Source organism: Rutilus rutilus (assembly GCF_951802725.1).
Source record: "Rutilus rutilus genome assembly, chromosome: 6".
Classification (NCBI taxonomy): Eukaryota; Metazoa; Chordata; class Actinopteri; order Cypriniformes; family Leuciscidae; genus Rutilus; species Rutilus rutilus.
Genome location: NC_140214.1, coordinates 22,779,503 through 22,801,872, shown reverse-complemented (window position 1 = coordinate 22,801,872; position 22,370 = coordinate 22,779,503). Strand labels below are relative to the sequence as shown.

General features: G+C 38.3%; 1 protein-coding gene across 1 annotated transcript in view; it reads left to right on the top strand.

Moving 5' to 3' along the window:
- Positions 1-8,094: 8,094 nt before the first annotated feature.
- Positions 8,095-22,370, top strand: part of kcnh2a (potassium voltage-gated channel, subfamily H (eag-related), member 2a) — a gene marked incomplete at its 5' end in the record, with an annotated part of 52,919 nt that continues 38,643 nt past the window's right edge. The window contains 5 exons of the mRNA XM_084412384.1: positions 8,095-8,170; positions 8,666-8,896; positions 19,403-19,570; positions 20,617-21,051; positions 21,257-21,465. Coding sequence (XP_084268510.1) covers positions 8,095-8,170; positions 8,666-8,896; positions 19,403-19,570; positions 20,617-21,051; positions 21,257-21,465 — 1,119 coding nt within the window. The remainder of the gene's footprint in view (positions 8,171-8,665; positions 8,897-19,402; positions 19,571-20,616; positions 21,052-21,256; positions 21,466-22,370) is intronic.

The following is a 22,370-nucleotide window of genomic DNA, read 5'->3' as shown; positions in this document are numbered from 1 at the left end:
GTTGTGATGCATGTGACGTACAACCCAGAAGCGCTGCGCTGTTACACTACGTGAATTCATTCAGGCCCACATAGACGAAAATTAATAGTTGAATAAAGTCGTTATTTTTGTTGTTTTTTGCGTGCAAAAAGTATTCTCGTCACTTAATAAACTTGTGGTTGAGCCACTGAAGTCACTTGGACTATTTTAGCGAGGTCTTTAATAACTTTTCTGGGTTTGCAAGTTTCGATCCCATAGAAGCCTATGGAGGAGTGATCCAGCTCTCAGATTTCATCAAAAATATCTTAATTTGTGTTCCGAAGAAGAACGAAAGTCTTACGGGCTTGGAACAACATGAAGGTGAGTAATTACTGACAGAATTTTCATTTTTGGGTGAACCTTTAATGCTGAAAATAACTTTTCCTGAAAAGACTACCACTGCAACTGCATGAATTTTTGGGTGGACACTATCCCTTTGCACAACAAATTTGAATGTCGATCAATCACATTCTTCTGAAAGTATGTGTGTGTGCATTTATTTGAAATATGCCTTGACTATACTTGTTCTGTTTTCTGCTTCAAGGGTGTGTGCACAAGAAAACCGTCCCACATGGCTGATGGATACACGCTGACAACATGTCCATCAGTCATGTGAGAGTGGCTGATAAGGGTCTCAACAGTAGAATTTTGCTGAATTCACAGGAACAACCTGCATAGCAGCTATTCAGCTATGGTGAAACCTGTTGTGACTACAAACTAAGTTTGTTCTGTGGGGTCCAGCACATGATCACAACTATGGATATGGAAAATATTTTGTTGTTAGCAACAGACTATTTTTTTTTTCATGCTTACATGCCCACTGTGGGTTGAAAGACTATAGTACTATTTATGTGATTGACTGTGCAACCAGCAGGTGGCAGCAGATACAGTTTTTGGGCTCTTGAAGAAGTTTCCAACTCCAGCACAAAAAAACAAACAAACAAACAAACAAAAAAACTACAGAACCAACTCCAATGAAGGTGAAATAAAACAGTATGGTAAAAATAATAAAGTAAACATATAAACTACTAGAATGTGCTTTGCTTAAAGACACTGAACAAAATATAAACTGGAGTTTTCAGTTCAGTCTGTCTCTGTCCTATATGGAGTATTATAAGCTGTAGGCCTACATTGCACATAGTTAAACACCTTGACCTGCACTGTGATAAGATTGCCTCTAAACAAAAACCGAAAATCAAGCTGAATCATGCTGACCAGAAACGCTTATTTGAGATTACCTTCAACCAGTTCATAATGTTAGTTTATCGTTCTGTTTAATAGTTTAATTTGGCAGTCAACCAATCATGAATTCAAATAATATGGCCTATGCAAATGTGACGATCGACGCATCCAACGTGAGTGAAATGGCAATGCACTGGCATGGCATTATAATTACTGGCATTAGATCTCAGGAGTTTTTCCGAAGATATGTCACCAACCGTTAAAGCATTACATATGCAAATAAATGTCAGGTAATAGTGTGGTATTGCATGTGGTTTTGCTTACAGTCTGGGGATCCGGCTGTGTTCACTCATGTTTGGTTCGTTTGATCTGGACCAAAAAAAAAAAAAAAAAAAAAAAAAAAAGCGGTTTAAAAACAAAACAAAAGAAAAACAATGTTTACATAGTAGGCTACTGTTTGGTTGGCTTTTATTAGGCCTACGTATATTTCGTGACGCAACTTATAGATCCTAAACGATGTGTGCGGGGCTAAATGCGCTCGTTGTATGTGCATAGCCACATCGATATCCCGTTTTTGTTTTGTTTAACGTTACTTGGTCCGTGTTGCGTTTATATTTCATTCGAACTGCACCCGAGTTCGTTTGGAAACTTGGTGCAAAGTAAACCAGTGGCCTGTTGCACAAAACTGGTTTGGTTTCAGTTTCTACCCAGCAGGTAACTGTTCCCGGTCAAAAATGACCGGCCTAGAAAAAATAGCTTATAAATCACTTGTTATGCTATATTATCACCCAATATTGGATTCAATCTTTTTGTCAACTTATTCTCTTTCAATCAGGACTGGTTTTATATTTCTATTTGCATCCGATTAATCGTAGGCCTCATTTATCTGAGAGTATAAGCATCTCATTTCGGTCAAAAATGGCCGGCCATTGAAAGTGAATGGGAGAGACTGAAAATAAGAGAAAAATGTTGTTTTCAGGAGCATGTTCATTATGTTCATGTACACATATTTACATACGTGCTTGCAAACATCGAGCCCTTGGACCTGTGCATGTGTGGATACATGCATACACACGACACCCAAACACATACACACACGTTAAAACACACAAACTATTTTGAGTATTCTTTTTCACAGACAAACTTTATCCTACCCTGAACTGCATCTAATATCCATCTGACATTCACACACAGACAGTTAGACAGACAGAAACGTATGCGCAAACTGGATTTAGTCCAGAGTTACCCTGTTTCAAAAGAATTTTTCATGTTCTTTGTTTCATCACAGTTTTCAGAGAAAATATTATGACATTTTGTTTTGGGACTAAAATGTACAAATATAGATGTTATAGCACAGACACATGTGTCTGTGCTATAACATCTACCGTATATTTGTACATTTATATTATGCTTCATAGTGTCTTGCTTGTCATTCATTTTGTAGCAGCACAATGGCGAAGAAGCTCTCTGTGCATGATGTTCTTCATCAGATAATTGATCGAGACACTAGTGAGGAGGTGATGCAGGATGAATCTCAGATGAAAAACTACCTTGCCTCATAGGTGGGGATGAAGACCAGGACAAAGTTCCATCTTTCGACCAGAATGTAACCGTAACATCAAGTGGGCCCTCATCATTGGAAGACTGCTGGTCATCAGTTGTTTCAAGGTCTGTAGCATGTGGTGCTTTCTTCTTCTGATACTGTACATCTTCTAATGCTCCTTCACTGCAAGATTCATTCTGCGTCGCCTCCTCCTCATTAGCGTCTTGATCAATGATCTGATGAAGAACATCGTGCACAGAGAGCTTCTTCGCCATTGAGCTGCTACAAAATAAATGCAAACAAAATGTCATAATATTTTGTCTGAAAACTGTGATGAAACAAAGAACATGAAAGAAAGATTCTTTTGAAACAGCTGGGTCACTGCGGACTAAATCCAGTTTGTGCATACGTGTGTGTGTGTGTGTGTATGTGTGTGAGAGAATGTCAGATGGATATTAGATGCAGTTCAGGGCAGGATCAAGTTTCTAGTTGAAAAAGAATGTGTGTAATACTCAATGTGTGGTTTAACGTGTGTGTGTGTCTGGGTAGCGTGTGTATGCATGTATCCACACAATCACAGGTCCAAGGGCTCGATGTTTGCAAGCACACATGCACAGGTCCAAGGGCTCAATGTTTGCAAGCACACATGCACATGTGTACATGAACATAGTGAACATACTCCTGAAAACTAAATTTGTCTCTTATTTTCAGTCTCTCCCATTCACTTTCAATGGCCGGCCAATTTTGACCGGGAACACCACAAATATAACTTTGTGCCATTTTGTACAAAATAAAAGCATTTCAAAACAAACACCCTAATTAAACATTAAAGCACACTAGTGTGATAAACAGAGCAATTTTTCTTCATATTTTATTTAATATTGTGAAAATATTCATAAATAATGCTTTTTTTACTCAAAAAATTAGATGCCTACTCTAAGATAAATGAGGCCTACAATTAATCAGAAGCAAATAGAAATATAAAACCAGTCCTAACTGAAAGAAAACAAGTTGACAAAAAGATTGAATCCAATTTTCGGTGATAATATAGTTTAATGAGATATTAATAAGCAATTTTTTGTAGGCCGGTCATTTTTGACCGGGAACACAACAAGTGTAACAAGGTGACAAAACCCTCCCTAAAAAACATTTGAGAAGAAGTATTAGTAGGGTAGAGAAGTACCCTTTGTGAACAAAGTCACTAAGTTTCATAACATTAACTAGTATTTTTGGGGAAAAGAAAATCTTCTCCGGGTCAAAATGACCCGAACACAACCTTAAGTGAAAAAACGTACAACTATAAACGCAATTGCTCATCTTTTGCTAATTAGACTGTATGAATTTGAAATACTTTTAATGAATATAATATTCATATAACTATAGTCTATTATTTGACAAGTAATATTAAACTTTGCTTTTAAATTAATATAAATGCAATGCATTCATATATAGTGCTGTTAGACAAAATGTATTAATTTGAGCTCTTTGTGAATCTATAATTATTAGGCCTATTTCTTTGATTCACATCATGCATTGATATAGTCAGACATTTTCTTTCAACTGCCTTCTCAAACTTTCGCTGCAGCAGCAGTGTATATTCCTACCTTGTAAATGCTTTTAATTTCATGATAATTTTTAAAATGATCTCTTAATCTTCAGAAGAGAAGTAAATTGCGCGACTCTTTCGCGAGAAGTGAATCAAACTGACGCTCTCCATGCCCCGTGTGATTGGCTGTTTGCCGCATGTGTCACACTTTCAGGTGCATGTGCTCAGAGTTAATTGCAAACTGGATCAAACCTGAGTTGACAGAGAATGTTTATACCGAGGTTTGTGAGACCGCTGAACCTGATGTAAACCAGGTTGGATTTACCTGGATTTGTCAAGTCTAAACCTACTCTGAAACTCAGAGTATGTTCAGCTAGCTTCGTGCAACAGGTCACAGGGTTCGGTTGGCAGCTTTCACACTTATTCAAATGAACTGCACTAACAGAGCAATCACACCAGGGTTCGTTTTAATGAGGCCCCGTTTACACGTACATGGTTATTTTGAAAAAAACGGAGACATTTCCCTTCGTTTGTGCCCTTCGTTTACATGCAAACGGAGAATTTGCCTCTGAAAACGATTCTTTCGAAAAACTCCGGCCAGAGTGGAGATTTTGGAAAACTTTGTTTGCACGTTTGCATGTAAACTGAGAAAAATTTTGTTTTAGGCAGCTGATGTCATAGTATGCGACAGAACTTGCACCTGCGTCAAATGTTTACATTTTCATTTGGCCAGAGCCCGTCTACGGAGAGCCTGCCCACTCCCTATTAAGTCCTATTGTACCGAATTTTGGTTGTAGTTCCACCAGAGTTCCACTGGGGGCGATCGCCCATGAGTGCAGAATGAATGGGAGTCTATGGGGCTAGACGGCTAAATTTGCCTCTTTCACCCGATTGCCGTTGAGAAATCTCAGATTCGATAGTAGGTTTTGCAAGTTCAACATGGGTTATAGGTCGAAAGTTGAATGAACGAGTACTTATGTCCTTTCGATTTCTTACAGGTTGAGTTGTTGTTGCCCATAATACGCTAGCATTCTGCTAATGAACGCTGATTGGTCAGTGAAGGACTGATTACGGCCAAAGATACCGCTTGATGGCATCGTGGCATCCGAAGCGGGACCAGAAACAAACAAAACAAAAACTCTTCTAGCACGTGTATTTACCTGTGTCAGCTGTGTTGTCGATGCCTCGAGAGAAAAGAAAGTGCAGAGCGCGAAAGCACCAAAGTGACTGAAGGATTGGCGTAAAGCAGTATCTCTGGTCGTACGATGTGTATGACGTCATTGACACTTTAAAATACTTTTTAAAGCAAAAAAGTGACTCTAAAAAATCTAACACCCAGCAATGTGTAATTTCTTTGCATCTCCTTTCGAATACAATATTCAAATTACTAGACAAAAAATTATATCCTGAGAAAAGTGGATTTTGATGGGTATACTGCCATAGACCTCCATTCATTCTGCACTCGTCCTGTGAGCGCCCTCATATGGAACAAGAGTGGAACTGCAACCAGTTCAGAAGCCGGAAGTGTACTGAGAGTGAAACTTCTCGCCTTATTAGACATTCTCTGATTTGGCTAAATCTTTGTTCAAAAGAGAAAGAGGAAGTGATTCGTTGCTGTTGTTTTATTTTTGGGATTCTGATTGGCTAACGTGGGCTTAAGCTTCTCGTTACACTGCCATCTACAGGTTTGGCATGCTTTTGATGGCATATATACACGGGTTCATGTAAACGAACACTTTTCTGAAAACTGACAGTGACAGGTGTGCACGATGTTAATTTTGAAAATGGAGAGGGATGTCTGTTTATGAAAATAGCCGGCCACGTGTAAACGTAGCCTGAAACCAACATGCCAAGTGTGAACAAACCCTATAAGGCCTTGTCCGCACTAAGATGTTTTCACTTGAAACGCATCTTTTTCTCTCCGTTTTGGCCTTCCGTCCACACTGAGACTGCGTTTTTATTAATGAAACGAACATTTTTGAAAATGCTCTCCAAAGTGGATACATTTCGCATTGGAGTGTGGACTGTCAAAACGGAGGTAATTAAAAACGATGGCGAAAATTTAGTCATGTGACACATATTGTACCAATAGATATTCATGTTTATACCGGTATTGTGCCATTTATGTGCTATTCACTTTCACATTGTTGCTAAAATATGTGACTTTGCACACTCTTCATATCACAGTCCTGCAAAGATGACAGAAAATGTACTCACATTTGCTGTCCTGCGGCAAAACATGAGAGCAGTTGCGTTTTAGACCAAACATACGGTGACTTTTGTGAGGCTTTACGCATGCATGCACAGTGAGGTGAATTTAGCGTTTTCCAACGTTTCAGTGTAGATGAGAAACTTTTGGGAAACGCCTAAAAACGCTAGTGTGGACGGAGAGCTTTTTTAAAATGTAAACACAGTTTTCAAATCTTCATATCTGGATTAATGTAGACGTAAGTGTGAATGCTGCCATGAAACACATGACCAAAACAACCAATCAGAACATGACACATTAGACAAGGGAAGCACATTACATGATCACATGAGGGAAATGGAAACACTTGACAAGGAACCAGAAAACATGACTGTGGCAATACAAAATAAAAAACATGAAACTTAAACATGATACCAAAACCAAACATGACAGGAACCCCCAACCAGATTGTCAGACAGCCCGGCCTAAACCTATTAAAATTATATATTTTACACTAGCCTATCTAATAACTCTTAATAATAACAAAAGCAAATAATGATGGTTAATTTTTGTTGTTAATATGCTAACAGATATTTGAATATTCATACTAGTATTGTTAATATGCTAAAAAAAAGTGTTCATTTAATTTACAAGTGAAGACAATAATGTCAAAATCAATGTACTTTAAGAAGTCCGCAAGAATATTGACAATACAAGCTGCCTATTGTGTCTTTTAAAATTCACATTTTGTATTTCCACATAATATAAATTTGTACATTTAGAAAACTTTTTTAAATCTACAGTTCCTCCTTGGATCCCCAGGGGTCTGTGGACCCCGAGTTAAAACACTGGTTCCAAACAAACAAGCCTATATTATAGCATAAGCCTATTAATATCAAGCATATTATATCATCTTTATGTTGAATTTATACTTTAAAGGTCATTTGCAAATACATGAAAATCATCTAGAGGTCACTGTCCATGTTAGCCAAACACAGTACTAAAACATTTTCTTAGCTATTCTGCTACCACTGTGAGTATTATAGTTTGCTCTCAACCTGGTCTAACTTACAGTCGCGAATGACACTCTAAATCGGATTTGTGCTCGCTGAACATCGGCACACTGAAAGGTAACATCAGGATGAATGAATCATGTGGTCCTCCACACCCTTGACTCATTCCCCCTCCCCATCCATCATCTCACTTGCCTCTCCAGCCTCCATATTCACTATCAGTCTACTACTAGTCAATTTTATTTAAGCGCTCCCAAACAGAGGAACTGTTTCACAGCGCGTAGGAGCAAGTGATTGAGAAACTGGGACAGAAAGTTGATTTGCATCAATTTGCAAAAAAGGAAGCAGGTGACGTGAGGTAATTGGACAGACAGATGATTTACTGAGCGCGAGGACTCGCGCACTGACAGATTCAATGCGTAATTACTGGGAGACTTTCAAAGAGGCGCGCGCTCGTGTTGCTTTTACGTCGATGAGGTGTACACGAAAAGCTTGTGTGCATGTATGAGACCTGGCTGTAGAGTCGATATATCGCGATTATATAGATAAGCACAAGCTGAGGAAGAACTTGCAGAACTTTTTGGCCCCACCGAAATAGGACATAATGCCTGTTCGACGGGGACACGTTGCGCCTCAGAACACCTTTCTGGACACCATCATTCGCAAATTCGAGGGGCAGAGTAAGTGAAGACATGTTTATTTATTTATTGTTAAAAGTGCACTGAATGATGATGATTGACGACGATTATTTTTAAATGATTGTTATTAGGATTTGTAGATATTACGATTTACGATTTTTTAAAAGTGTCAGAATAGCTGTATTGTTAAAGGTTTAACATTTTGAAACGTGAACTTTTTAGGATTTTCTCTCTCTCTCTCTCTTTATATATATATATATATGTGTGTGTGTGTGTATATATATTTATATTATATAGGCCCTATATATATCAACTCTTGTCTTGAGCATTCTTGTCTCAAATATTTGAGTTTTTTTTTTTTTTTTTTTTTTTACTGTAGTTAAACCACAACAAAATGTCATATAGTATATCACTTTTTCAGCAAGTCAAGTTAAAACAGACATCCTATCATCCAGAATGGCGGCTTTTTTTAATAATTTTTTTTGGTTCTACATGGATGTGATTAATGAATATCTTATTTTTACTGTCCCTCAACAGATCGCAAATTCATCATCGCCAATGCTCGAGTTGAAAACTGTGCCATTATCTTCTGCAATGATGGCTTTTGCAGCATGTGCGGCTACACACGAGCAGAGGTCATGCAAAAGCCGTGTACGTGCAGTTTTCTGTATGGGCCGCATACTGGACGACCAGCGATGGCCCAGATGGCCAAAGCCTTACTGGGCTCTGAAGAAAGGAAAGTGGAGATCTGCCTGTACAGAAAAGATGGTATGTTTATGTGGGGGGTGTTTCTTTAATTTGCATATTTAAAACATTCATTTTGCAGAAGTCATTACAGTGACACTTAAAAATTGTCATAGGCCTTTTATGCTATGACAACAGGCAATAACAAGTTCCTTTGACCACAAGTTGATAAGAAGCAAATTTATTCACTTGCATTCATTTAGTTTCATAGTTTTGTTTATGAATTGCAACCTGCATTCAGAGTGTTTCGTTGGACCCACTACTACTCATTCCCTGAACATTACATTATTTCATTTAGCTGAATCCTTCTATGTGACATTTGATGTGTCCCATGAAAATTGATCTTGAGTATAGCATCCTTTATTGTAGATGCTCAACTTACTGAAAGTGCTATTCTAATTATTTCTATTTCTGTCCTCTCCTATTTAAAGACATCATTTCTGGATGATGTATTGATTTCCAGGACAGCTGGGAGTTTGAGAATAGGAACAATAGACATAGAAGACATAATTGCAAAGGACAATTTCTCACTATCCAGATCAATTCCCAGTGCTATCCAAATGGTTGCATAAGGGCATCACAACATTGTGTCCTCTAGTGGTGCTCAGGACAGAGGGCAATGCAGTGGGGGTTTACAAGTTAGCAACATTACAACGTCCATGAGCTCCTATATAGAAATGCTCCTATATGACTATTTATTTGGAGAATATGCTAAAATGTTAACAGAGTTGACAGAGGCGGTTTCTTCATTAGGGCGATTGGGCGTCGCACCACCAAAGTGTGAAAGGGACTTTTTCAATCACATTCGCATTCAGCCACAGTTACGCTAGCAGTCACTGTTGTTCTGCCTCTGGATATAGTCCAATCAGCGTCAAGTCACGTTCTGTGGAGTACCACCTCTTTTTGGGCGATTTCACTCTGGCCGAGAATTGGCCAGAGTGTTTCCGTAGACTTCCATACAAAGACTTTTTTTTCCGAACTGCAGGGACTGCAATGCACTCTCTATGGGTTCCGGGAGGGCTCGTGCTTCACTTGTGCAGCGATTGGTGGAAACAAATATACCTCTATTAATAATCTTTAAACTGAAGTGACATCCAATAATTTCCTCAGTGCATAACTTACGTTTCAGGGACATATTCGCCATCTGTTAATGTTAGAAAGTCAAGCAAATATTTCCATTTTGATGTCATGAGTGGACGAGCTAAACGCGTAGCTAAACTTCCGTGAAGGAGCGCCACTGCGACAGATGGAGGGCAATAGAATAGGAGCGCAATAATTCTGACTAAAATATACATTGACACTAAAATAAATATATTTTGCTAAAATATTTGTTGTTGTTGGTGCTAAAGAATTTCAAACCTACAACTGTATTTTTATGATATCAGGTTTGTTTTTATTTATTTTCATTTTAAGTTTAGTAAATTTAACTACTTCTTTAAAAAGCATTATTTTGTTTTTAGATTGTAATGTTGCAATGTTAGTAGACAGACTGCAACGTCACGTCAAATTCACTGTGTTTGTTTTCATATAGCCTTCAATATGAACATTGTTTGTAGGACAATATTGATCAGGATATGAAATAATTTTCTTTTTAAGTTAAATACAGTTTTTTTTTGTTTGTTTTTTTAAAATAGAAAACAAAAATGTAAATACTGAGATTATACCATACATTGCCATTTAGCAATTAGCCTACATTCAGTCCTGCATTAATAATTCAGTTTGTTTGCGCCACTGAGAGCTGATAAACATATTCATAATCCATCCTAAGTTTTAGAATGTCCCAGCACAGGGTATTTTTCCACTGATCTGGATGTTAGAAATACTTCCCAATGTGACCCTGTGTAACCAAACCACTCTAAATTTCTCAGGTGTGCTCAGGCTACAATTAGTCGTTCCGAAATATGAGACCTCTCTGTTTTCTGACTTTCTTACATTGACGTTTAAATCTCATTACAGTATGTCATTGGTAACAGTAAACTTTGGGATATATATGTGTACAATCATGCTAATGTTCAGACTTTTATGGGGGTCTGTGGTACTGTAACAGTATATAAACCTGTATGTCAAATCCATTACCCTGCACCTACCAAGAATGGACGTCATGTTCTGTATGCTTATTGGAATCAATAGCCAGAGGCGTTGCAATAGGGCAGGCAAGCCAGGCAATTGCCTGGGGCCCCACATTTTAAGGGGGCCCCGAGGGCTGATCGTTCAAACAATCAGGAATGTTAATATAAAGATGCAACAACGTCTCTGCATTCCCCCATAGTGGGGCCCCTCTCTCGTTACGCTGGTTATGCTTTTACCGCCTTGCCTCAGCAGCCTTTTTCAAACTGGAGCAGCTCTTACTCGCGGTATGTAGAAAATACATGATTTGATTTGTTAAACATGACAAGGACTTATCCGCCTGGCATGGCCACTCGCTCCAACGTTAACATAGATAAATGTTCGCTATTATTAGGCGCATTTCCAAGTGTTTGTGCGGAGTGTGGAGCGTGCACTGCATGACATGGAGGCGCAGGCGCGATTACTTGCATTTTCCTATAAACAGTGGAAACAACTTAAAATACTCCATCATTTCTGGCCATACAGAAAAGAATAATGCATCAGTCGCAACTACTTTTATTTGTGTAAACTCACAATAACAAGAAAACGTTGTGCTTTTGTAAAATAAAATAAAACAATCAGGGCGCGCTTTCATGGTCTCAAAAATAAACCGAAACACAGCGTATACTAGCCTCACGTACATGAGAAATATATCTATATAAAGCTTGAAATGTCCACTTTTAAACGAAAAAATTTGTATCGAAAGCAAATACCGTCTGATTATATAATCCGCATGAAAGATGCATTTCTTTCTAAAGGCGCATCTACTTTACAGCGGAGATGTATGGAGATATGTTTGTAGCCGACACTGATTTAGAAAACACTAGTTTATTGTTAAACAATTAAAATGCCTCGTTATTTTTTAAGACATATTTATTATCATTAGCCTGCTTTTTCAGCCAGATTTATGCATGCGTTTGAGTGCAGAATAGGCTATATTCCTCCATGCACCCAGTATTTAAAGGGAGTTTTACCGTTTTCGAATCCATTCAGCCGATCTCCGGGTCTGGCGGTACCACTTTTAGCATAGCTTAGCATAGATCATTGAATCGGACAGGACCATTAGCATCTCTCTCAAAAAAATTACCAAAGAGTTTCGATATTTTTTAAAATATTTAAAACTTGACCCTTCTGTAGTTACATCGTGTACTAAGACCGACGGAAAATGAAAAGTTGGGATTTTCTAGGCTGGTATGGCTAGGAACTATACTCTCATTCCTGCGTAATAATCAAGAAACTTTGCTGCCGTACCATGGGTCCAGCAGGCGTAATGATATGACGCAGCGCCTGAAAATAGTCCCCAGCTCGGTAATTTCCAATGTGACCGGGACTAAGTTTGTGTAGTTTCAGCCAGCAAATTAGGTAAAGTTAGTGGATTTTCCTGTGCGATTAGCCATGGATCTGTTCTCACAAATGTCTCCATGCTACAAGGCACGCTCCCTGTGCAAGCAGGTTGTCACGTTGGTTATGTTGACGGAAGTTAGCCTATTTTCAGGCGCTGCGTCATATCATTACGCTTGCTGGACCCATGGTACGGCAGCAAAGTTTCTTTTAAAATTATTACGCAGGAATGAGAGTATAGTTCCTAGCCATATCAGCCTAAAAAAATCGCAACTTTTAATTTTCCGTCGGTCTTAGTACACGATGTAACTACAGAAGAGTCAAGTTTTAAATAGGAAAAATATCGAAACTCTATTTTTTTGAGAGAGATGCTAATGGTCTTGTCCGATTCAATGATCTATGCTAAGCTATGCTAAAAGTGGTACCGCCAGACCCGGAGTTCGGCTGAATGGATTCAAAAATGGTAAAACTCAACTGTTTAACTCTGGGGGAGTTGTAAAATGAGGCTATTTCCAAAAAAAGTGGAGTATCCCTTTAAGCAGAAATTAATTGAAAAGTGCGATTAGTCGACTAATTGCTTGAAAGACTACTAGTCACTAGAAAAATATTTAGTCTATGGCAATTCTAATCAATACACATTTGAAGATTTATTGTATCTTGAAGATTGTTGTATTGTATATCTTCTGTTATAAAGATGAAGATTGACATTTCGTTAATTAAAAAAACAAGCACATAATGTTGTAAAAATTAAACAACTTATGTTCTGTTAGATGTTCTTTGTTTTGACTTGAATTTTGTATAATAATATCTTTAGGTAATGATGATATATTAACAAAAAATCATAAAACATATAAAATACACACACACACACACACACACACACACACACACACACACACACACACACACACATATATATATATATATATATATATATATATATAAAGGGCCTCATTGATTAATTTTGCCAATGAGGGGGCCCCACTCAGTGTTGGTTCGCCTCTGTCAATAGCCATGTAAATATAAACTATTGTCAGGGTTCAGATGCCATGTTTAAAGGTTTAAAGGGTTAGTTCACCCAAAAATGAACATTTTGTCAGTAATTACTGACAGAAATTACTGAAGAAAATTTTAATTCTCAGTTCATGACCCCTTTAATTAGACAGGAAAACCACCTAAATACTGCACTTCAAAAGATATTGCATGCAAATAAAACACAAATAACTTTTCTCAGCAGCCTTCTTCAACAGCCTTCAACATTAATGATGATGCGATTTTGTGTGTGAGTCCCAAAACAACCTTAAAAATGGTTGAGAATTAATCAGCAGAAAGACTTTGCACTAAGATTTTTTAGTTACTCTAAAGCATAAATACAAGAAGATGTGGACGTGTTATAAATGTGTAGATGGCTATAGTCCAGAGGATCATTTATTACTGAAAACTAATGCGAGGTAATGAAGGTGTCATGGTCAGTAATAACGTCCTACAGTCTGGAGAGGACTACTGGAAGTTTCTACACAAATTACCTGCTGGAAGGACACACAAAAAGCTCCTCCGAGGGAACTTTGAAGGATAATGATGCTTCAGCGAAAAACTGCAATAGACAGAAAGGCCATGGGGAAATATTCAAAACCTTATGCTTTATAACCTTTATGCTTTAATCAGCATAAATAACAGTTTTGTTACCCAGTGCACAAATGTCCGTTTTCGCGTAAAGGCATTTGTGTTGCCACAAAGATCCTTGCCTCTGAAGACAGTTCTTGGGAAGGACGTTAAAAGCATGAGCGTGGAACTAATGTTGGTTGCACAAGTAATCCTTCAACACAAAAGAGCAATTCCAAAGTCGACTCAATTAGTGAATGCCCATCCCTTTTTAAAGTGTGTTGGCCCTGTGAGGTTTAACTGTGAAGAAAATGACTGTGAACTGTATAAAGCATAGCAGATTATCCCTTAATAATGACCCCTGGGGCAGTTTGTGCTCTTGCAGTAAATGATCTGGGGATGACTTTTAATAAGAACTCCCCATTTCAAACTTTGCTTAAATTTCTTTCTTTTATATTTGATAAAAAAATAATGGTATTATTCTTTTCACTTCAAGGAATACTTCACCAAAATGAAAATTCTGTCATTTATTTGTTGCATGCCTTCATGATGAGTTATTTATAGTAGAATAACCAAGCTGCTTTTTCTTAATCCAACCTAATGGTGAGCATGTATGTCAAGCAAGGGCAAAATTTTCATCTGTTCTTCACACACACACTGTTCACACTGTTTCGCAAGTGTTCAGATCAGATTTCTGTGTCCTGTGGTGCTCGTTTTCCAGAATATCTGCATTGGTTTCTATGGCAATGACGTTACGTTCGTAGGCATACGCCAACAACAACAACAACAACAGAAACATGGAGGGGTTTGCAATACAGATGTTGCCTTATTTACAACATGACAATGTGTAGCCGATGCACTGGACTACTGCGTCTTAATAATAATAATAATTCATTACATTTATATAGCGCTTTTCTCTGCACTTAAAGCGAGAATACATATGGAAGGCGGAATCTCCTCAACCACCACCAATGTGCAGCATCCACCTGGATGAAGTGACGGCAGCCATATTGCGCCAGAACGCCCACCACACACCAGCTTATTGGTGGAGAGGAGACAGAGTGATGAAGCCAATTAGTGTATATATATATATATATATATATATATATATATATATATACAGTGCAATGCATAAGTGAATACACCCATGCTAAAGTTGACTAAAAAGAGGAATAAAAAATCATATTTTGGAAATTGAACTTAATGCCTTAATTTAAAAAATTAGGAAAAATCCAACCTTTAAGGACACCAATTTTCTTTGTGAATGAATAATGTATCGTAAATAAATAAATGTTCTTCCTTAAAATACATGGTGCATAAGTGAGTACACCCCTATGTTAAATTCCCATAGAGGCAGGCAGATTTTTATTTGTAAGTATTTTTTTTTATTTTTTTTTAGGATACTATGCATCCTGATAAAGTTCCCTTGGCCTTTGGAATTAAAATAGCCCCACATCATCACATAGCCTTCACCATACCTAGAGATTGGCATGGTTTTATTTCAGTTAGCCTAAAAGCTAGTTTGATTTGCATTGAGAGATGATCTTATGGAAAGTACCCCATGCCAATCTCTAGGTATGGTGAAGGCTATGTGATGATGTGGGGCTATTTTAATTCCAAAGGCCAAGGGAACTTTATCAGGATGCATAGTATCCTAAAAAAAAAAAAAAAAAAATACTTACAAATAAAAATCTGGGTTACACCCCTACTCGTTTCGAAAGACATCTTGGGATTTTTTGTGACCACAGAGAGTCAGGACCTCGGTTTAACGTCTCATCCAAAGGACGGTGCTCTTTGACAATATAGTTTCCCCATCACTTTACTGGGGCGTTAGGACCCACACAGACCACAGGGTGAGACCCCCTGCTGGCCCCACTAACACCTCTTCCAGCAGCAACCTGGTTTTCTCAGGAGGTTCTCCCATCCAGGTACTGACCAGCCTCAACCCTGCTTAGCTTCAGTGGGCAACCAGTCTTGGGCTACAGGGTGATATGGCTGCTGTCTTATGAGGCAGCGGCAGAAACGCAGGAGGCTTATATGCGTGTCTTTATTCCTTGCTGTCGCATTCGCCGGTCTCAAAATTCAACATGTCTCCATTATTGTAATTTTCTGCTCAACTTACTCTGCAACAACACTACCTTGTTTCTGCAGTGACTTTCAGCATGTTTCCTATAACAGCGTCTGACATGTTTACGTTTTACGTGGCGTGAGAAAGTGACATAAACCAAACGAAATCTGATTAGACAGATCTGAGATTTGAATAGAACTTCAAACCACGTATGAATGCAGCTCAAAATGAATTGGTAGACATTTCATGTGATTTTTGTTGTTGTTGTTGTTGTTGTTGTTTTTGTTGTTGTCATTCAAACTTGCTAAATGTGATCAGATTTGGACTGACAGTCTGAACGAAGTCTCTGGTCCCCATTCACTTTCATTGAACTTAAGTTAAAGGCTGTTCACATTTAGCCTGATTAAGCAATGTGAATGTGCAACGCAATGACGCTCTTGAATCGAAACAATAGATCCCTATTTAGCTATTCTCACTGGGCATGGTCAATCACGGCGTGATTAAAGTGTTTTTTTTTCTGACCAGTGTGTCTGTGGCAAGGAATTGCAGAGAAAATGGGAATCGATGATGAGTTTAAAGTCTTAAGCATTATAGATAGTTGTGTTGCTGGTGTAGTACCAAACTTTATTTATCTTAATTTAAGCCTAATGTTGTGCAGTAGACAAGGTTTAAGCCAAATGTGCAAATGTGTTAAACCCTAGTGTGGAGACATGATGAAATGTGAAACATTGCTTTATAAAAGATAAAATAATCTAAATATTATAACATGAGCAGTAACAACCACATTAATTATAATAATGCAGAACTGCTGAATAATCAAACATTCTAAAACATGACCCATTTATGAGTGTAACAAGGAGAGGTCCAATGGAAAACCTCCGTTCAACGCATAAGACAGAGGATGACCCTGCTCATCAGTCTTCATATTCTGGTAATGGCCTCCTCTGCTATAATTAGACAGAGTAATGACTGAAACCATCTCTAGGAGTTAATTATTTAAATGTCCGTTCTTCATCCCTGAACTCTCATATAGAGAGTCTATCAGAAAGCCCTCTTCAGCATTCAGCTGAGTTTGGAGTTTCTTACTTAAAAGATGCTGATAGACTATATTGACTTTTTTGTTTGCATGTTGCTAACCTGATCTTGCAGTTGATATAACCATAGGATCAAAGTTAGAGTCAAATTTTCTGAATGCCTTATAAGTGAAAATGATCAAATATTATACACTGTATATGTTGAAATATCATAGTCTAATTCTTTTTTTATCTACAGTTTAGTTATATATATATATAATATTTTTTATTTTTATTATTATTATTATTATTATTTTATTGTAGAGCATTGTATTTAAAGCTTTTGTTTGGCACTTTGATTTATTGATTACGTTGCGTTTGCTTTGATGTGCCAACGGTTCAAAATTTGTTTCACATGTCAAATTCCGGGTATTTTCAGAGCTACCAGTGTAACATGAACTTTGGCAGGCTTGTAGTTGCTGTTTTTCTGAAAGGAGTCATGCATATGGCAGCAGTTTAACTCAAACCTCAGGCTATTATCTAAATTTGCATGCAATTTGTTTTATTATGATATTCAAATCCTACGAGTAAATCGAGAGGATAAGGAAGCACAAGGACACATACTGGCGATACAGAGCTGCCTGCTACATCTCGCTTTCTTTATGTTATTGCAGCAGGTATTCAAAATGATAAATTCTTGTCCAACATGCAAGTAGAAAAGTTGCATGAGATCTATGACTGTAGAGTTCTGCAAATTTCTGCAGAATTTATATGCATCTCGTTCATGAAGTTGCATAAATCCCTTGGCCAATGTGTATTTGATTATTAAGTTTCCTAGCTTATTTCATAGTACTTGCATAGATGTGACTTTTATGTAATGTATACAGGTAAAGATAGAATATATTTTTGCTTTCTTGGTGATGCAGCAAGTAAAAGTGGCCTAATGGAAAACAAAGTACATGAAACCTGTAGTTCAGTAAGTGAGTCACATGCTGTGACAGATTCTATGTACGCCTCTACATGGAATGTAAAACACTGAAAACAACATTTCAACATTACCAGGACACTCAATGCCTTGTTAATCTGCAAATGATTAACCTTAGTGATAGACCAAGGTCACAAAAAGCATTTTAAACTGATAAATTATTCTTTTCTCTCTATAACCACTACTTCTAAAAGGCCTTGTGGTTTTCTAATTGTAATGGCTGGTTTTCAGGAATATCTAGCTGAAAGCACTGGATGAAAATGATACAGTGCATCTAAAACTGAATCCTCATGACAGACAAGAGGATGTGGTGGAGAGGAGGAGAAAGATGAGGGCGTGTGTCAGGCTTTAGAGCCACTAAATCCCATTATTAATTTCAGTTTTCTACGGTGCTTATGTTCTTATGAAAACAATATAATTTCCTCTGGTGGCATTAACCTCCCTTGTCCTAATAGCCGCCTCTGTCCTTGGTACTGAAAAAGTCAAAATCCGATTTAGTTTGTAAGGTTTGCAAATGAAAGCTTGTCTTTTTTTTCATGGATGTAAACAGACATACCTTGACATTTGCAAATTAAAACAATCTTGAGAATGTGTGTGAGCATCTCTTAAAAGGCTTGAACTTGCAAATTAGGCACATTGACGTGGTCACACCCTTTTGTGTTTCACTTGCAATGTTGTATCTTGCGACATTTCAATATAAAATGTATTTATGGAGCACTTAACCTGTATAATAACACATCAGCATTTGTTCTTACCTGTACTGGTCTGGTATCTTATACACTGTGAAGATTATGACGCAGAAGATGCTTGTGTTAAGCAGCAGATGGTTATGCTCTCTGTGACTGTTTTACAGTAGCAGATGCTGCTGGTATGAATTAAATGATTTACAGAGGAATAGAGAAGTGTTTCACTTTTTAATCCCTGAGAGATGGCACCATGTTCCCGGTTCCATTGTCGTCCTGCCTGCCCTTGAGTTCATCTCTGTTGTGAACCACTCCTGGCTATCAATGCTGGCCCATCAGACTGGCACAGAGAGGGGCTGATTGGTTTGGCAGTGTGAGAGAGCAGGAACCACAGTGCCAATGTGGGACGGCTATCAGTTGCCACAGTGAACAGTCAGGGCTCAGGACTTCTGCCAAGCTGGTCATCACAGACCTTAACACAGACCTTCTACGCACTCATAGATTGTGATAGCTTTTGTGGTAAACGTGTTGTGAAAAATAATAAATCCACTTAAAGACTTGTCATCTGTTTGAATCAACTGTGTTTGGAATCTATTGTTGTATGCTGTCCTCTAGTGGTGACAAACATATGAAGAGCTTGTTCTGTACTGATGTCAAGTGACCCCAGAATTTTTTTGTCTCTGAATGTGTGGCCATTATTGCAAATGTTCAGATTTCCCCCTCTCAACGCAGGTGTGTGTTTGCCGTGCCTTGTGGATGTGGTTCCAGTTAAGAATGAGGATGGTTTAGTCATCATGTTCATCCTGAACTTTGAGCTGGCAGGTCAGCCGGACAGACCCATCGACAGCTCACCGGGCAGAGACATCAACCACAAACACACCATCCCCTGGCTCTCTAAAGGTACTCAGATCGGACTGACAGATTTAATTCATTACATTATATTGTATTTGAATTTCAGATTTGGTGTTGCCTCCTCACGTTTGTAAAGAATGTGTAACAATTATGTTCAGGAATATTTTGTATTGTACAATTAAGTGATGCACTTTAGTAGTAGTTCCTTGTAACTTAAAGGATTGTAAGTTTAAAATCGAGATGATCATAATTTTTTTTAATGATCAATGAAATTGTTTCTTTACGTTTACATCTCCGATAACCAAAATACATTTTTTTTGTTATTTTTTTTACAATACAATACAACAATAAAAAAAACAGGCATTATAAATATAATAAGTCTTATGAAGATGCATGAATATTTGAGTAATAAAATAAACAACAATTTTATTAGATATTTTGACATTTTTATTTTTAGATTCTATTGATCAATCAGTCGTATGGAAGCTTGTTTCCGCCATTGAATAAAACATTTAAAAAGATAATTGCATCATTTTATCTCACTTTTTTCTCAGATATAAACTCGCAATTGCATGTTTTAAAGTCAGAATTGCGAGATGTAATCTGCAATAAATTGATAAAAAGTTGCAATTACCTTTGTTATTTTTTATTCTGTGGCAGAAACAAGCTTCCGGAGTCTGCCTATTGGGCTCTTACTGAAAATGTTGAGTAATTTATGTAAACAATAAGTTACTTGTCCTGTGAACACCGTTGTTTCCTGCTTTTCTTTAGAGACCCACCAAATGGTGGTATTTATTGGTAGACTTGTTAGACTATTTTCATAATCCATTTGAATTATTATTTCATGTTTTTGCTGGCAAAACATCTATATCTAATATAATGGCATATTTATATGCTGCTTGCAAAACATTTTATGGTGTCACAATACACACCTATTTTTAAACGGCCATCAATGAAGATGTATTTAGACAGCAGGATGGTTACAGCATCGCTATAGCATGTATGGGACCCCAATTCATGAGCTACCATTATTGTGTTTGAATTATGCAATGTAATGATGATCTGATAAAATACTTAACTTCCTATGTCCTCAGCAAGAAGACACAGACTCAGGCTTCCTTTGCCCCTGCTGCGCTCCCTGAGTGGCAGTAAACAGTCTCTGCATGAAGATTCTGAAAAAGGCTACATGCAGCCGATGCCCCATATGGGCCATGAGTCTGTAGCCCTGGACAAACTGCTCTCCCTGCCTGAACGCTCTGCACTCGGGGGATCTCAGCTGTTGTTGTGGGAAGATAAGGCTCATAATGAGCCTGAAAGTGAGCCACGGCCATCAGAAGTGTCCCCTCCCCTGCCTCAGGGCTTCTCCCAGTCCTCCCCGCGTCTGCACAACCTCACCTCAGAGGCCTGTCCGTCCAGCTGCAGTATGGCCCACAGCCGCTCCTGTGAGAGCTTGTGCGGCATGCGCCCCTCACCCTCCACCACTGACTTCAACTGGGACAGGAAGCTGCCCGTCAGACCTAGTAGCACAGGTGATGATAAAACCAATTGGCCAATTAGCCAAAGACCATGGAGTGATATAAGATAGTATCACCGACATGTTGCCATGTACAGTCCAATAAACAGTATAACAGTCATTATACTAGTATTCCAGAGAGCCATGTAATAATTGAAAACAAATACATGCAACATTAGTTGATGAGATTAATTAGACCTTTGTTAATTTTTTCCTTCTAGGCGCCATGCACCGCAAAGCCAGCTTACAGAATGCTACTTCTGACTCAGATCTCATTCGGCTCCGGACCTCAGTTCGGGGTCCTCAGATATCACACAACTTAGATATGAAGCCGGACCCCTTAATTGCTGTTCCGCCCAGTGAGATTGACATCATCGCCCCCTGCAAACTAATAGACCGGACCCATAATGTGACAGAGAAGGTCACTCAGGTGAGGTTTTTCACTCATACGGTTGCAGGGTGGAAGTCTATTGTGAGCAAAAAGCATTGTGACTTATTAAGAATGTGTTTTATTGAGAATCATTGAGAATGTGATGTTTTAAACCTGCTCAATGACAAAATAGGGAATTTGCAGGAATGTTAAATAATGATCTTTAATCCTGAAAATATCAGATGTAGACCACAACAATTCTCTGTGGTATGAACTTTTGTTCTGAGTATTTTACTGAGGCTGTTTTAACTTCTGTTTTACTGAGGCTGCGTTTACACTTGGCATTAACATGCGACCTGTATCCGGATGTTGTCCACATAAGCATTGAAAAGACAAGTGTGAACGCGCTTCTGATCGGAATGTTATCCGATCAGCGTGTCCAGGTTCGGAGGTAGTCGAGGACGCATCGGATCTCAGTGTAATGTAAACGCAATCCAGCCATCATGTCTGCATTCACAGGTGGACGTGACACAAAACCCCGCCACTGTCATTATCCCCCCTCCTCTCTCCAGGAATTGCTGCACGTAGCTGCGTGGTTTTGCGATACAGTCGAAAGTTGCAGAATCATACATTTTCTGTAAAGAACACGCATTTTTCCCAGCACAGCTGGCAGCGTTCTCGGACCCATACGTTTCTCTGTACCGTTTCCATTATGGCATCTATCCACATTATTAGTACTTGCAGCCTCTTCATCCTCCTCATTTTGCGAGATTTGTAAAATGTCCCCCAACTGAAAACTGTTTTTAAAAGAAAACCCACCACTTCAGATCGATTTTTCACCGCAGCCATCCTTTTTTTTGAAAATACGAGATCCAATCTATTATCCAGATACAGAAGCCACTTGATGTGGACAGGTGTAAAAGCACCATGTCCTGATTGGCTTATGATCCGATCTGCTTGATCGG